Source organism: Choloepus didactylus, chromosome 3 (assembly GCF_015220235.1).
Source record: "Choloepus didactylus isolate mChoDid1 chromosome 3, mChoDid1.pri, whole genome shotgun sequence".
Classification (NCBI taxonomy): Eukaryota; Metazoa; Chordata; class Mammalia; order Pilosa; family Megalonychidae; genus Choloepus; species Choloepus didactylus.
The window spans coordinates 55,169,976-55,188,809 of record NC_051309.1 but is presented as its reverse complement, the minus strand read 5'-3'; the positions used below and the strand labels follow the sequence as shown (position 1 = coordinate 55,188,809).

Below are 18,834 nucleotides of genomic sequence, written 5' to 3'. Positions count from 1 at the left end.
TAATGAGAGAGAAAGACATGTAAACAATTAAATCCATGTGAAATCCATGATCTAAGTAAGTACAAAGTACAGAAAGAACAGAGAGAGGGCATATTAAACTTTTAAATAGCCTTCCTGATAGGAAGATGAAAGAATCCAAGGTAAAATGAAGGCATACTACTATGAACAAGGCAGGTGATCGTTTCAAGGTATATTGAGGGGAGGGTTTCTGTTTGATAAAAAAATCAAAGAAAAGTTCCTTAAGAGATAACTTAGGATACTATAAATTTTGTTAGTTATCTGTCTTGGAACCTTGACAGGATTCATGGTATTCTGTGATGTACTTGGCCCTGAAATGAAGTGATAAATGAATAATAATCATAAAAACTAACTTCACTAAACACTTGTTATGTACCATTGTTTTAAGTGTATACATGTATTCAGGGTATACTATTTTAAAGAGGCTACTATATTTCTTGCTTTATAAAAATTGAAACAAATTTTTGTATATACAAATGATATATTTTTCTCATCACGAGAGAACAGCATATGAATAGAACTATTTTAACAAACTTTTAGACATTTCAGAAATTAAAATTACTCATTTCTAACACCCAAGGATTCATCTATTTGCCTTTGGCTCCAGACTTCTCTTAATGCTAAATATATTTCAATCTAATACAATTTGATCAGACTTTCCGTCTTTCTATCATAAGCAAAATATAGCAAAGACTGTTATGCTCACTAAGACTCTCCTCCACCTAGTCTTTAGAAATTTAATCCTAGAATTCCAATACAATCACTGATTCATTACTTTAGACCATCTCTTTGGTCACTAAAACTGAAATAGGAAAAAAAAATAGCCTTTTTGGCAGCAGTACAGAGGCAATTAATTAGTGCTCATGCTAACAGCTTCAGCTGTATCAGGAAACAAATGACACAGTCCATATAACACATAGTCCATATAGCTTTGCAGAAAAGTACTTGCTCAATCAGCAGCTCCATTTTCTTTTACTCAATTTAGAATTGAAAGTATGTTTGTATATCTAGCTTATATTTCCAACCAAATTTCTTACATTATTTGTGACGTCTTGGGCACATAGTTAAGATTCTAAAAATATATTAAAATTACTTGGCATACAATAGCTAGGTACATGGTAGAAAGTAGATGAAAGTTCTTAAACCTTTGGTTTATCAATTACAGAAAGAATACATTCGTCTAGAAGAAAGGTAGAGACATGAACAAATGAACATCAAAGGAATTTCTACAGTATCCATACAAAATACAGACAGAAAATTGCCTTTAGACATGTACACTGTGTGTGTGTGTGTGGGGGGGGGGTAGAACAGATGGCTAATAACTTCAAATGCATAAATTTAAGTTGTACCTCCATCTTCTGATTTGGGACAGAACTACATGGACTGGAGGAACTAGGACTGACAGGATGGCTAGAAATAGAGGGTGGTCCTTCTTGACCTCCCTAGACATGTCTTGCTTTTATATCCCTTAACTCACCTTCCTCTCTCCATCTTTCTCTTAGTACTTTAAGTCTCTTTTTTCTCTCTTTTTTTAAACATAGAAGTCATCCCTTTCTATCTACAACCTAACATCAGTAAGCTTTCTCACTCAGAATGAATAAAAATATCTTTTAGGGCACTGTGTACTGAAGAGTTTTGGATCCTAGAAACATGTTTAATATAAATTACTGAATTAGTAACTATATACAACATCAAGATGTTAAGGAATATGAATGGAAAAAATAGAAGAGAATCAGTTGGAAGTTTAACCCACATAAAAGAAAGTCAGTCTAATTGTTCTGCTCTCTTAGCAAAAGTAATGACTCAGTCATGCTGTACTATACAAGTCATATTGCTGACCAAGCACAGTTATTGTTGCCTGTGATTCTCAAAGTTTCTCAACTTTTCATTCAAAAATAAATAAATAAATAAATAAATGTGTATATGCTTATATGACAAAATATATGTGTCACAAATACGTACTTTAGTTTAGATTTGGAGGGTGGAAAGCAGCTTATCTGAAAGGTAATATGCCATGACAGGCAGTGTAGAATGGTGGAAAAAAATACAGGTAGGGTGGGTCTAGAATCACTTACTTCCTGGTTTTGTCACTTTTAGTATATGTGAACCAGCGGAGTGACCTAACCTCTCTAAATCTTAGTTTTTTCATCTATAAAATGTGCAACAACCTTTTAGGGTCATTGTAAGAATTGGTGATAACATTTATAAGTCATATGGTACAACAGTAGGCACTCAATGAACAGCTATTATATGGGCCCACCATCTTCAGTGAATTCAGTGCTTAATTTTTCACAAGCAGAACTTTTATCGTGTAAATGTGACTCAACTTTATTACCAAACATCTGAAGCAGAATAAACTAGCACTATGGCAAATGAGTATTAGTTAAAATGAGGCTCTTTTTATAATAACTCAACCCACAAAAATAATTAAAATTAATAATCTTGTAAATTGTCATTTGTAACCTTCTCTATTCCCTTTCACCCTAAAACCAACTTGTTAGCTTTGGGGCCTTTAGATTCTGAGGGCAGTCTTATGGTGAGACCCTTACTACAGATGGTCGATGATTCTGTTCCACACACAAAACATAAAGACCCCTTTTCTGATAAGCAGCAGCTTTCTCTGGGCCTGGAAATCATTAGAGCACATTTCACACACCCTAGAAAAACCAGCCTTTTCACTGGTCCACAATTAAGCTCCCTAAAAAACAGATGTTAAAAACGGTCCGCAATTTTCAAAACAATGACCCTGTAATTTGTAATACAAAACACAACATGCCATATTGATAAAATGTCAGTCTTCAGAAAAACACTGCCATTTCTTGTGCTTCATTTGGATTTTCCAGAGTATGCTCTATTCCTGGGATAATTCAGAATGCCATAAAATTCCTCCATCTTTCTGCCTCTTGGGATTAAACTTTTAGTCAGATTTAGGTAAACACTGATTCCTGCTGCTCTACAGCTCAGCAATCTGAAAATCAATCTTGGTATAACCATTAACACTTTTAATTCCAGTAACAATTAAGTAGCCTTGTGTGTTTGTTTGTCTGTGTATGTTTTATACATTATATTATTCCTGCAAAGAAAATTTATGATTTCTAGCAAAGCAACTCATTGTCTCCCTTCATATCAGTTTTGCATTAAACTCCTTACTTGTGAATATGTACACTCTATAGATAGCAGTGCTATCTGAAATATATTCATTTTAAAATCCATTAGAAACAATTCATCCTTCTGGAAAGAAATACCCTTGAATTAAAAAGAATCATGCATTTTAAGTGGCTAAAGTTAATAGCACATTCTGACCACAAAAACACACAAAACATACACTCTCTGTCACAAACACACACACACACACACACACACACACACACAAACACACATCATACCTTTGTTTGCTTATTTGGTCAATAAAGTTTTACTAAGTGGCTACCACGTATAGGTCATATTATTAGGAGTCATAGAAAAAAAGATTAAATATTATTCAGTTTCTTCTTACACATCTTTTTAGGTAGTTGTAAGCTACCAACCAGTGTGACAATCGGAGACTAAATATAAGGATAGTGTATGAATAGTTCTGTATTCCATCACCTAGCAATGGGCCTGATACATGAAGGGACTAAGAAAGGGTCCCCTAAATAAATTGTTTTTTATTTTTCATAAAGACGAAGTTCACAGGGAGGACTACAGAGATTTAAAAATAACAATCTTTAAACTACCTAACTTTAAAAAACTAGAAAGGATTTCAAGTAATATCTCAACCATATCTCCAGTATATAGTAGGCTCTACCATTATCTTAACTTCCCCAAGCTTCCATTTCCTCATTTGAAAGTCAAGATTTGGACCAGATGATACCCAAGGACCATTTTTTCAGATGTGACATGACCACATCTAACAAGAAAAAATGCTGCTTGAATCGAGCATTTCTTATATCCTGAATAGATATACTGCTCCATCACATCAGCAAAATCAGAAAAACCATCATGTACTTTACATTTATATAATCTGACCCATAAAAATAGCTGATTTGAAATAAAGCTATTTTAGACTCACTTCATTCTATATTGTGATGGTACCTACAATGCTGTGTTAATAAGATGCCCAAATGAATGCTTTAATAGAGAAAATGGTTGATTTTTGTTTCAGAATTTGCCTAGGTAACACAATTAGTTTCACCAAAAGTTTTCAAAGCTGTTTTTTTTTCTCTATTGTATTCACCTCCTCACCTGAAATGTCTAAGTGACTACTAATCATTCACACATTCACTATGTATTCAAGATACAAAAATAAAAAAGGGTAGTCAATGTCCTCTTTATTAAAGAGGCATACTAAAAAAAAAACATGCTTTAAAAAATATTAAGTGCTTAAGAAGCATGTGAAAGAAACAACTAATTCAGTCTTTAAAGTTAGAGGTATTCACAGAAGATGGGATGTGAGTTGAACCTTGAAGGATGAAGAGATGTTTGTGAGACAGAGAAGAGATAAACACATGAATAAAGAAAATGTGAAACTAGGAGGGATTCCCAGAATAGCATCTAGTTTCAGTGCAGCTGGAACATGAGGTATACTGACTTGAAGAGACTTGAGGTTAGAGTGTAGAAAGGTGCCCTGAGGCCAGATTGTCAAGCGACTTGTGCATCACAAGAACAATTTTGGAATTTATTCTTTAGGACAACAGTGCATGTTGGTATTCCAGCAGTAGAAGAATTCTCTCCAGTGTCAAGAAAAGTTTTAGGAAATCAAGTCCAGATTTCCAGATCCTCAACTTCCATATTTACTCTTTCGTAAAACTGAACTGCCTAACGATACACCTGCAGGTAAAACATCATGCCAATTCTCTACCCAAACTCTTTTCCCATAATCACCCATATCTCCCTTTACAAAAGAAAGGCACTACTTTCACCAGTCTTAACCACGTTCACTAGAGGTACAAAAACATGGCATCAAAAAGATCTTACTTAAAATATTAGTGAGCTCTATTTTACTCAAGGCTCCATTAAACTTCTTATAGTGCTTTGTCTTCCCTTGCATTTGTTAAAGACAAAGTGTGGAGTAAGAAAAGGAGTATTTGGTCTGTGCCCTGGAATATTCTAAATTCCTATATGTTACAGAATAGTGTGATGGGAGTTATAGCAACTATCCATTAATGACCCTGCCTCTTCTTTCTCTGAACTAGTGTTAAAAAGAAAAACAAAGTGTTGAGAGGCGGCACCTTAGTTTGGGCTCTGTGACTATTCTGTTTATCTTACACTGAGATAGGGGATAGGAATTAACTATTTTTCTGAATAGAAAAATGAATCAGATTTTTTTCTGATAGAAATTGGTGTGATCTGTCTGCCTTGAGTATGAGGACTGTCTTTTACCAAGTAAGTTATGTGGTAGATATTTTTCTTAAGTGGAATGAGGGAAATATTCAGGTCCAAGATTTGAATGAAAATAAACATTTAACACTCAAAAGATAAGCAAAGATATATTAACTATTTTAGATTTTCCCAACTCTTTTTCTGAGCATATTAAGAATTCAATCAAAAAAGTAATGTAAAATTTCCAAGAGTTAAGGAAAGCCTTTTTCTGTTTTTTTTAAAAATGGAGGATGACGTATACAAATCACTATAGTGTTCTTAAGCCACTGGATATACTAAAAGAGTGAATAATTTCATTTTAAAATGTTAATGTTTGTAATACAATGAAAGTTATATATATTTGTAAATATTTAAACTTAAGAAGAAAAATGTTAGTTGACAAGAGAAAAATATGTAAAGGGATACAAAGAGATTAAGTGAACAAAATAAGTCTGAGGACTTACTTTAGATAACAGGAATCCTCTGAGAATTAGATAGCCTTGATAATTTGGAAATGACTTTCCCAAGTGCTTTTTAAGCAATCTTTCTCCAGTTGCACTGGATTTGCCATCCTCTCACCATATAAATTCTAAAGTGTAAATGAAATACATATATACAGATTCCTCCATACTCAACAAACCTGTTGAAAACACTTGGTGTAGGACTGTGATCACGTTCTCTCTCTCTCTCTCTGGTGCGTTCTCTTTCTCTGTCACGATCACGATCTCGCTCTCTGTCTCTGTCTCTTTCTCTGTCCCGGTCTTTCTCTCTTCTTGCATAATAGTCCCACTGCTTGCTGGTGTCCACAAGACTAGGCCATGAAGGAGCAGAACCAGGAAGGTGGGGAAAAGCAACTAAAGGAAAAAACAGAATAAACGAAAAACAAAAGTTATGGTATTTACAAAAGAAGACAAAAAAATAAAGTACAAAAGATAAGACTAAACTCCCACCAAAAAAGTTCAAAGATTACAATAGAAACTTATTTTAAATAGAAGAAAAAAAATATGCTAAATACCCACAGTTTGGGGGAAGAGCTAGTAACAAATGTTAAAGTTCAAACATATAAAGATCCTTCTTTATGCAAGGTCAACAGGAACTGAAATTAGATTAAATATAATATCCTAATATCAAAAATGGAAACTAAAATACAGTGGAACATCTTCAAAGTGTTGCAATAAATTATATTTCAAGATTAAAAAGAAAATAAAGGCATTCAGTAGGTTAAAAAATGAGGAAAATTATAACCAATAGGCTTATATTATAAAGAACTTCTACCAGATATACTGAGGGGAAAAGGTCGAGACTAACCTGAGAGAGATCTAAGATGTAAAGAAGGGATGATTGAGTAAATAAATGGTAATCATATATGCAAATCCAAACAAATGTAATATCCAATAGTAGTTTTAAAAAAGGGTAAAATTAAAATAATGGACCATGACAGAATATAAATTAGGAGAGGATAAATAAAACGTTCCAAGGTCCCATTAATGATGGCAAAGATGGTCTGGAAACTGTTTAACTATACATTATTAACTATGCATAATAAATTTCAAGAGGAAACACTTAAAAAAAAAATAGTATAATTTCAAATATGGGAAAAAATAGAATTTTAAAAAAGCAACCAAAAAACCCAATCAATTAAAAAAAGACTTGGGAAGGATGGTGAGGCAGGGAGGGGAAAAGTACAAATAGCTCAATAGTCAGAATAATAAAAAGTGATTGAATTCATCAGTTAAAAGACCAAACAGCTGGCCTGTATTTAAAAAAAATCTAACTACATTCTGAAAATAAGAGACATAAAAACAACAACAACAACAAAAAATCAGAATGGTTGAAAATAAAACGACAGGGGTAAAAAACACAAGAAAAATACTAACACCAAAGTAAAGTAGTTATGTGAATGACAAAACAGACTAGGACAAAGTATACAAAGAATTACCTGAGGAAAAGAGGATGACTACATGAAGATGGAAGATGCAATTAATTCATCAAGAAGTTTAACAAGGTTAAACGTCCAGGTATCTGACAATATAGCCTTGATTCTTAGAGAGTTCTTAAAGCTAACAGAGATACATGAACAAACTGAAAAATCCACCATGATCTTGGGAGATTAACATACTTCTCTGAATTACTGATAGATTAAGCAAAAAAAAAAAAAAAAAAAAAAAAAAAAAAAACACACAAAAACAAACTACAAATATAGACTTGAGCAAAATATTTAACAAGCTTGATTTAATGGACATAATACAGAATATTATCCCTAACAATTAAAGAATATTTGCTCTTCTCAAGCTCATATGAAATATTTATAAAAATATGCTATGTACTTTCAAGGGATGAGCATAATAGAAACCATGTTCTCTGAGCACCACATAATTTAAGTAAAAAAAATTGAGGGGGAAAAGTACTCGTACATTTGAAATTAAAAACAGCTCTCTGGCGTATGTACGAAACTATGACAAGTAGTTAATAACAGACGGGTATATGGGGAAAACTGCATTTGTTGCAAACTATGGACTATAGTTAACAGCAATATTTTTTACTCTTTAATGAAAGAGCATTAAAATATTGGATATTCTATCTTGGGATAGAACATATATTAAGTGAAGTTAGGAACCTACTACTTAATACCAATACCATGTATCAATAATGGGGGGGAAGGAGAGATAAGGAGTACAGGGGGATTTGGGTTTTCTTTTTTATTTCTTTTCTGGAGTAATGAAAATGTTCTAAAATTGATCATGAGGATGTATACACAATTATGTGATAACACTGTGAGCCAGTGATTGTCTACTTTGGATGGGTTGTATATGGTGTGTGAATATATCTCAAAATTGCATTTTTTAAAAAGGAAAGTAACAGGAAAAAAAAAAAAACCCAACTCTCTAACTCATGGGTAAAAAACCCCACAAATTTAAAATCACTAGGAATTGAACATCAACAAAAATATGACATATCAAAAGTTTGGACTACCGTTTCGGAGGGAAATTTAGTGTTAAAAAACATGCTAGAAAAGACTGAAAATTAATGCGCTAAGCTTCCAATTTAAGAACTTAGCAAAAGAATAGACTAATCCAAAAGAAACGAGATGACAGAGTAAAATCAATTAAATGGAGACCTATCATACAATGTGAAAAGCTGGAAGCTGGTTCTCTGAAGCCCAGACAGAACAATCTTCTGATAAGATTAAGAGAGAAGAAACAATATCAGAACCAAAAAGGAATCACAATTACAGATGTTGCAGAGATTAAAACGATAGAGGATAATACACACTTTATGCCAATATATTTTAAAAAGTTAGTTGAAATGGACAAATTTATTTAAAAATAAAGTTACCAAACAACATACTCACTATGGAATACTACACAGCAGTAAGAAGGAATGAAGTCGCGAAACATATGACAACATGGATGAACCCTGAAGACATAATGCTGAGTGAAATAAGGCAAACAAAAGAAGAGATACTATAAGTTACCACTAATGTGAACTCTGAAAAATGTAAAATAAGTGTCTTATAACGTAGAATATCGGGGACCTAGAGACAGTCAGAAGCTAGTGAAGGGGCAACAGTAATCTAATATGTACAGATATGATAATGAGGGTGATCTTAATGGTATGGGAATGGTCAAGTGTGACTACAGCTCGTTAATGGTATTACGAGTGTCAGTGACACACTGAAGGTAAACATGTACATAAATGGTTGTTTAAAAGTCATGTAACCCACAGAGTAGTACCATAAACCTAAATAAGCATTAGCATGTTTGTTTATAAGGTATGACAATGGTGCAGAGGGTTAACAACAGAGTGGTATGGAAAAACTACCCATTACATATTAAAGACTGTATTTAATAGGAATATCTTATCAACTCTACACTAATACTAGGGATATATAATTTAGCAGCTGATACAAGTTCTGGGATGTATTATGTTATGATAATTGTTTAAAGTTGAGAGGAATGATGATTGTACAACTAAGTGAAGATAATGTAAGAAACTGACTTTATCTTGGGATAGAATATATATTAAGTGAAGTTAGGAACCTACTACTTAATACATCAAGCCCTTGACTTGAGGCTCTTGTGAAATTTAGGTCTGTAAATAGGAAGCTAAGCACTCCTATAATTATGCCTAAGAGGCACCTCCAGGGAATCTCTTTTTGTTGCTCAGATGTGGCCTTTCTCTCTCTAAGCCCAACTTGGCAAATAACTTCATTAACCTCCCTCACAAGGAACCTGACTCCCAGGGAAATGAATCTCCCTGGTGACATGGGACATGATTCCCAGGAATAAGCCTGGCACTGGCAGCAAGGGACTGAAAATGCCTACTTGACCAAAATGGGGAAACAAAGAAAGGTAACAAGCTGAGGTCACAATGGCCGAGAGATCCCAAATAGTGTTGAGAGGCTATTCCTGGAGGTTTCTTTTATGCAAGCTCCAGCTAGACATCCCAAATGGCCATAGTACGCCATGCCCTTACCAAAAGTAGCCCCCAAATACCTAGGTCCCTACCTGAGATTCTTTAAAAGATGCACTCACTAAGTTTTCTCTCTCAGAAACTTAAATCCACCATTGTTCCTATGCCAGACAAGTCCTAAAATCCAGAGGCAACAGCCTCTTTAAGATCAACTATCAGACTCAGACCCCTTCCCCATACTGTTGATACCCCCTTTCAGTACGAACAAGTTACGGTGCTCACTGTCTAGACACCCCTGAAGATGGAGAAAGAAGATAGAGGAAGGGGTAGCAATGACAAGGTAAGACTTAACAAAGGTTATATAATTTCAGACACACACACACACACACACACACACACACACACACACACACACACACACATTTTGGATGCTGGGGTGTTGGAATGGCTGGAAGGAAATAAATGACATGGTGGGGCTGTAGCCTTTACCATCCTTTCGGATTTGCTCTATAGCTGCTCACTGAATTGTTCCTTGAAGGTCTTCACCTTTCTGTATATGCCTTGTATTGCATAATCAGGAAAAAACTGAAACTGTGGAACTGTAACCCATAACAATTTTTGAAATTACCTATATAACTGCTTGTTGAGCTGTACATTGAGAGATGACACCTTTCTCTATGTATGTTATATTTTATGGTAATGGAAATGGCTGAATTGTGGAACTGTAACCCATGACATTCTTTGAAATTTGCTAACTACTTGTGAAATCATACTTTGAAAGTTATCACTGTTATATTTATATGTTAAAGTTCACAATTAAAAAAAACAAAACTATTAAAAAAAGTAAAGTTACCAAACAAAAGTGACTCAAGAAGAAAAATAAATCTTGAGTAAGTTCCATAGCTATTAAAGGCATTAAATCAGTAATTTAAAATTTCCCCCAAGAATAACATCAGACCAGGTGGCTTTTACAGGTGAGTTCTACTAACTAATAAGGTACAGACCATTTCAGTATTACACCAACTTCCAGAGAACAGTAAGAGAGATTATTCCCTAAACTTACCCATGTACTTGTATAACCTCTATACAAAAAAAAAAAAAAAAAAGAAAACCGAGATAAAGACAATATAATTAAAGGAAAATAATAGGCCAATTTCACATATGAATTTAGATGACAAATCCTGAATATTAGCTAAAAATTCATCAGTGTTTAAAAAAATAATAACCAACTATGACCAAGCTGGGTTTATGCCAGCAAATCAACAGAAGCTTAAATTAGAAAAATTTAGAAATGCAATTTGCTACATTAACAGATTAAAGAAGAAAAACAGACTCCTCCAGGAAAGTAGGTAGAAAGCCAGGAACTGCGTGGACTGGACACCACAGAGCAATCTGACTTTGGGCATACTTCATACAACACTCATGAAAACGTGGAACTGCTGAGATCAGCGAAATCTGTAAGTTTTTGTGGCCAGGGGACCCGCACCCCTCCCTGCCAGGCTCAGTCCCGTGGGAAGAGGGGCTGTCAGCTCCGGGAAGGAGAAGGGAGAACTGCAGTGGCAGCCCTTATCAGAAACTCATTCTACTGATCCAAACTCCAACCATAGATAGACTGAGACCAGACTCCAGAGAATCTGAGAGCAGCCAGCCCAGCAGAGAGCAGACAGGCATAGAAAAAAACAACACGAAAAACTCCAAAATAAAAGCGGAGGATTTTTGGAGTTCTGGTGAACATAGAAAGGGGAAGGGCAGAGCTCAGGCCCCGAGGCTCATATGCAAATCCCGAAGAAAAGCTGATCTCTGTGCCCTGTGGACCTTTCCTTAATGGCCCTAATTGCTTTGTCTCTTAGCATTTCAAAAGCCCAATAGATCTCTGAGGAGGGCCCTTTTTTTTAATCCTTTTTTCTTTTTCTAAAACAATTACTCTAAGAAGCCCAATACAGAAAGCTTCAAAGACTTGCAATTTGGGCAGGTCAAGACAAGAGCAGAACTAAGAGAGCTCTGAGACAAAAGGCAATAATCCAGTGGCTGAGAAAATTCACTAAACACCACAACTTCCCAAGAAAAGGGGGGTGTCTGCTCACAGCCATCATCCTGGTGGACAGGAAACACTCCTGCCCATTGCCAGCCCCATAGCCCAGAGCTGCCCCAGACAACCCAGTGTGACGGAAGGGCTTCAAATAACAGGCACACACCACAAAACTGGGCATGGACATTAGCCTTCCCTGCAACCTCAGCTGATTGTCCCAGATTTGGGAAGGTGGAGCAGTGTGAATTAACAAAGCCCCATTCAGCCATCATTTGAGCAGACTGGGAGCCTCCCTACACAGCCCAGCAGCCCAGAACTGCCCTGGGGGGACGGCACTCACCTGTGACATAGCACAGTCATCCCTCAACAGAGGACCCGGGGTGCACGGCCTGGAAGAGGGGCCCACTTGCAAGTCTCAGGAGCCATACGCCAATACCAAGGACTTGTGGGTCAGTGGCAGAGACAAACTGTGGCAGGACTGAACTGAAGGATTAGACTATTGCAGCAGCTTTAAAACTCTAGGATCACCAGGGAGATTTGATTGTTAGGGCCACCCCCCCTCCCTGACTGCCCAGAAACACGCCCCAAATACAGGGCGGGCAACACCAACTACACACGCAAGCTTGGTACACCAATTAGACCCCACAAGACTCACTCCCCCACTAACCAAAAAGGCTAAGCAGGGGAGAACTGGCTTGTGGAGAACAGGTGGCACGTGGACGCCACCTGCTGGTTAGTTAGAGAAAGTGTACTCCACGAAGCTGTAGATCTGATAAATTAGAGATAAGGACTTCAATTGGTCTACAGATCCTAAAAGAATCCTATCAAGATCAGCAAATGCCACGAGGCCAAAAACAACAGAAAATTATAAAGCATATGAAAAAACCAGACGATATGGATAACCCAAGCCCAAGCACCCAAATCAAAAGGTCAGAAGAGACACAGCACCTAGAGCAGCTACTCAAAGAACTAAAGATGAACAATGAGACCATAGTACGGGATACAAAGGAGATCAAGAAGACCCTAGAAGAGCATAAAGAAGACATTACAAGACTAAATGAAAAAATGGATGATCTTATGGAAATTAAAGAAACTGTTGACCAAATTAAAAAGATTCTGGACACTCACAGTACAAGACTAGAGGAAGTTGAACAAGAAATCAGTGACCTGGAAGATGATAGAATGGAAAATGAAAGCATAAAAGAAAGAATGGGGAAAAAGATTGAAAAAATCGAAATGGACCTCAGGGATATGATAGATAATATGAAACGTCCAAATATAAGACTCATTGGTGTCCCAGAAGGGGAAGAAAAGGGTAAAGGTCTAGGAAGAGTATTCAAAGAAATTGTTGGGGAAAACTTCCCAAATCTTCTAAACAACATAAATACACAAATCATAAATGCTCAGCGAACCCCAAATAGAATAAATCCAAATAAACCCACTCCGAGACATATTCTGATCACACTGTCAAACATGGAAGAGAAGGAGCAAGTTCTGAAAGCAGCAAGAGAAAAGCAATTCACCACATACAAAGGAAACAGCATAAGACTAAGTAGTGACTACTCAGCAGCCACCATGGAGGCGAGAAGGCAGTGGCACGATATATTTAAAATTCTGAGTGAGAAAAATTTCCAACCAAGAATACTTTATCCAGCAAAGCTCTCCTTCAAATTTGACGGAGAGCTTAAATTTTTCACAGACAAACAAATGCTGAGAGAATTTGCTAACAAGAGACCTGCCCTACTGGAGATACTAAAGGGAGCCCTACAGACAGAGAAAAAAAGAAAGGACAGAGAGACACGGAGAAAGGTTCAGTACTAAAGAGATTCGGTATGGGTACAATAAAGGATATTAATAGACAGAGGGGAAAAATATGACAAACATAAAGCAAAGGATAAGATGGCTGATTCAAGAAATGCCTTCACGGTTATAACGTTGAATGCAAATAGATTAAACTCCCCAATTAAAAGATATAGATTTGCAGAATGGATCAAAAAAAGTGAACCATCAATATGTTGCATACAAGAGACTCATCTTAGACACAGGGACACAAAGAAACTGAAAGTGAAAGGATGGAAAAAAATATTTCATGCAAGCTACAGCCAAAAGAAAGCAGGTGTAGCAATATTAATCTCAGATAAAATAGACTTTAAATGCAGGGATGTTTTGAGAGACAAAGAAGGCCACTACATACTAATAAAAGGGGCAATTCAGCAAGAAGAAATAAGAATCGTAAATGTCTATGCACCCAATCAAGGTGCCACAAAATACATGAGAGAAACACTGGCAAAACTAAAGGAAGCAATCGATGTTTCCACAATAATTGTGGGAGACTTCAACACATCACTCTCTCCTATAGATAGATCAACCAGACAGAAGACCAATAAGGAAACTGAAAACCTAAACAATCTGATAAATGAATTAGATTTAACAGACATATACAGGACATTACATCCCAAATCACCAGGATACACATACTTTTCTAGTGCTCATGAAACTTTCTCCAGAATAGATCATATGCTGGGACATAAAACAAGCCTCAATAAATTTAAAAAGATTGAAATTTTTCAAAGCACATTCTCTGACCACAATGGAATACAATTAGAAGTCAATAACCATCAGAGACTTAGAAAATTCACAAATACCTGGAGGTTAAACAACACACTCCTAAACAATCAGTGGGTTAAAGAAGAAATAGCAAGAGAAATTGCTAAATATATAGAGACAAATGAAAATGAGAACACAACATACCAAAACCTATGGGATGTAGCAAAAGCAGTGATGAGGGGGAAATTTATAGCACTAAACGCATATATTAAAAAGGAAGAAAGAGCCAAAATCAAAGAACTAATGGATCAACTGAAGAAGCTAGAAAATGAACAGCAAACCAATCCTAAACCAAGTACAAGAAAAGAAATAACAAGGATTAAAGCAGAAATAAATGACATCGAGAACAAAAAAACAACAGAGAGGATAAATATCACCAAAAGTTGGTTCTTTGAGAAGATCAACAAGATTGACAAGCCCCTAGCTAGACTGACAAAATCAAAAAGAGAGAAGACCCATATAAACAAAATAATGAATGAAAAAGGTGACATAACTGCAGATCCTGAAGAAATTAAAAAAATTATAAGAGGATACTATGAACAACTGTATGGCAACAAACTGGATAATGTAGAGGAAATGGACAATTTCCTGGAAACATATGAACAACCTAGACTGACCAGAGAAGAAATAGAAGACCTCAACCAACCCATCACAAGCAAAGAGATCCAATCAGTCATCAAAAATCTTCCCACAAATAAATGCCCAGGGCCAGATGGCTTCACAGGGGAATTCTACCAAACTTTCCAGAAAGAACTGACACCAATCTTACTCAAACTCTTTCAAAACATTGAAGAAAATGGAACACTACCTAACTCATTTTATGAAGCTAACATCAATCTAATACCAAAACCAGGCAAAGATGCTACAAAAAAGGAAAACTACCGGCCAATCTCCCTAATGAATATAGATGCAAAAATCCTCAACAAAATACTTGCAAATCGAATCCAAAGACACATTAAAAAAATCATACACCATGACCAAGTGGGGTTCATTCCAGGCATGCAAGGATGGTTCAACATAAGAAAATCAATCAATGTATTACAACACATTAACAAGTCAAAAGGGAAAAATCAATTCATCATCTCAATAGATGCTGAAAAAGCATTTGACAAAATCCAACATCCCTTTTTGATAAAAACACTTCAAAAGGTAGGAATTGAAGGAAACTTCCTCAACATGATAAAGAGCATATATGAAAAACCCACAGCCAGCATAGTACTCAGTGGTGAGAGGCTGAAAGCCTTCCCTCTAAGATCAGGAACAAGACAAGGATGCCCGCTGTCACCACTGTTATTCAACATTGTGCTGGAAGTGCTAGCCAGGGCAATCCGGCAAGACAAAGAAATAAAAGGCATCCAAATTGGAAAAGAAGAAGTAAAACTGTCATTGTTTGCAGATGATATGATCTTGTATCTAGAAAAACCTGAGAAATCGACGATACAGCTACTAGAGCTAATAAACAAATTCAGCAAAGTAGCGGGATACAAGATTAATGCACATAAGTCAGTAATGTTTCTATATGCTAGAAATGAACAAACTGAAGAGACGCTCAAGAAAAAGATACCATTTTCAATAGCAACTAAAAAAATCAAGTACCTAGGAATAAACTTAACCAAAGATGTAAAAGACCTATACAAAGAAAACTACATAACTCTACTAAAAGAAATAGAAGGGGACCTTAAAAGATGGAAAAATATTCCATGTTCATGGATAGGAAGGTTAAATGTCATTAAGATGTCAATTCTACCCAAACTCATCTACAGATTCAATGCAATCCCAATCAAAATTCCAACAACCTACTTTGCAGACTTGGAAAAGCTAGTTATCAAATTTATTTGGAAAGGGAAGATGCCTTGAATTGCTAAAGACACTCTAAAAAAGAAAAACAAAGTGGGAGGACTTACACTCCCTGACTTTGAAGCTTATTATAAAGCCACAGTTGCCAAAACAGCATGGTACTGGCACAAACATAGACATATAGATCAATGGAATCGAATTGAGAATTCAGAGATAGACCCTCAGATCTATGGCCGACTGATCTTTGATAAGGCCCCCAAAGTCACTGAACTGAGTCATAATGGTCTTTTCAACAAGTGGGGCTGGGAGAGTTGGATATCCATATCCAAAAGAATGAAAGAGGACCCCGACCTCACCCCCTACACAAAAATTAACTCAAAATGGACCAAAGACCTCAATATAAAAGAAAGTACCATAAAACTCCTAGAAGATAATGTAGGAAAACATCTTCAAGACCTTGTATTAGGAGGCCACTTCCTAGACTTTACACCCAAAGCACAAGCAACAAAAGAAAAAACAGATAAATGGGAACTCCTCAAGCTTAGAAGTTTCTGCACCTCAAAGGAATTTCTCAAAAAGGTAAAGAGGCAGCCAACTCAATGGGAAAAAATTTTTGGAAACCATGTATCTGACAAAAGACTGATATCTTGCATATATAAAGAAATCCTACAACTCAATGATGATAGTACAGACAGCCCAATTATAAAATGGGCAAAAGATATGAAAAGACAGTTCTCTGAAGACGAAATACAAATGGCCAAGAAACACATGAAAAAATGTTCAGCTTCACTAGCTATTAGAGAGATGCAAATTAAGACCACAATGAGATACCATCTAACACCGATTAGAATGGCTGCCATTAAACAAACAGGAAACTACAAATGCTGGAGGGGATGTGGAGAAATTGGAACTCTTATTCATTGTTGGTGGGACTGTATAATGGTTCAGCCACTCTGGAAGTCAGTCTGGCAGTTCCTTAGAAAACTAGATATAGAGTTACCATTCGATCCAGCGATTGCACTTCTCGGTATATACCCGGAAGGTTGGAAAGCAGTGACAAGAACAGATATCTGCACTCCAATGTTCATAGCAGCATTATTCACAATTACCAAGAGATGGAAACAACCCAAATGTCCTTCAACAGAGGAGTGGATAAATAAAATGTGGTATATACAGACGATGGAATACTACACGGCAGTAAGAAGGAACGATCTTGTGAAACATATGAGAACATGGAGGAACCTTGAAGACATAATGCTGAGCGAAATAAGCCAGGCACAAAAAGAGAAATATTATATGCTACCACTAATGTGAACTCTGAAAAATGTAAAACAAATGGTCTATAATGTAGAACGTAGGGGAACTAGCAATAGAGAGCAATTAAGGAAGGGGCAACAATAATCCAAGAAGGACAGATAAGCTATTTAACGTTCTGGGGATGCCCAGGAATGACTATGGTCTGTTAATTTCTGATGGATGTAGTAGGAACAAGTTCACTGAAATGTTGCTATAGTATGTAACTTTCTTGGGGTAAAGTAGGAACATGTTGGAAGTTAAGCAGTTATCTTAGGTTAGTTGTCTTTTTCTTACTCCCTTGCTATGGTCTCTTTGAAATGTTCTTTTATTGTATGTTTGTTTTCTTTTTAACTTTTTTTTCATACAGTTGATTTGAAAAAAGAAGGGAAAGTTAAAAAAAAAAAAAAAAAAGAAAAAAGACAAACAAGGAAAAAAAAAAAAAAAAAAAAAACGATGTAGTGCCCCCTTGAGGAGCCTGTGGAGAATGCAGGGGTATTCGCCTACCCCACCTCCATGGTTGCTAACATGACCACAGACATAGGGGACTGGTGGTTGGATGGGTTGAGCCCTCTACCATAAGTTTTACCCTTGGGAAGACGGTTGCTGCAAAGGAGAGGCTAGGCCTCCCTGTATTTGTGCCTAAGAGTCTCCTCCTGAATGCCTCTTTGTTGCTCAGATGTGGCCCTCTCTCTCTGGCTAAGCCAACTTGAAAGGTGAAATCACTGCCCTCCCCCCTACGTGGGATCAGACACCCAGGGGAGTGAATCTCCCTGGCAATGTGGAATATGACTCCCAGGGAGGAATGTAGACCTGGCACCGTGGGACGGAGAACATCTTCTTGACCAAAAGGGGGATGTGAAAGGAAATGAAATAAGCTTCAGTGGCAGAGAGATTCCAAAAGGAGCCGAGAGGTCACTCTGGTGGGCACTCTTATGCACACTTTAGACAACCCTTTTTAGGTTCTAAAGAATTGGGGTAGCTGGTGGTGGATACCTGAAACTATCAAACTACAACCCAGAACCCATGAATCTCGAAGACAGTTGTATAAAAATGTAGCTTATGAGGGGTGACAATGGGATTGGGAAAGCCATAAGGACCAAACACCACTTTGTCTAGTTTATGGATGGATGCGTAGAAAAATAGGGGAAGGAAACAAACAGACAAAGGTACCCAGTGTTCTTTTTTACTTCAATTGCTCTTTTTCACTCTAATTATTATTCTTGTTATTTTTGTGTGTGTGCTAATGAAGGTGTCAGGGATTGATTTAGGTGATGAATGTACAACTATGTAATGGTACTGTAAACAATCGAAAGTACAATTTATTTTGTATGACT

At 36.4% G+C, this 18,834-nt stretch overlaps 1 protein-coding gene across 24 annotated transcripts in view; it reads right to left on the bottom strand.

The window, feature by feature from the left end:
• The window catches only part of FIP1L1 (factor interacting with PAPOLA and CPSF1), a 98,693-nt gene that overhangs the window by 5,801 nt on the left and 74,058 nt on the right, over window positions 1-18,834 (bottom strand). For 19 of the 24 annotated variants that reach the window (XM_037829811.1, XM_037829815.1, XM_037829817.1 and 16 more), the window contains one exon: window positions 5,999-6,212. The exons of 3 other annotated variants lie outside the window; for them this stretch is intronic. In XM_037829811.1, coding sequence (XP_037685739.1) covers window positions 5,999-6,212 — 214 coding nt within the window. The remainder of the gene's footprint in view (window positions 1-5,998; window positions 6,213-18,834) is intronic. 2 more of the 24 variants (XM_037829822.1, XM_037829820.1) reach the window with 1 other exon arrangement.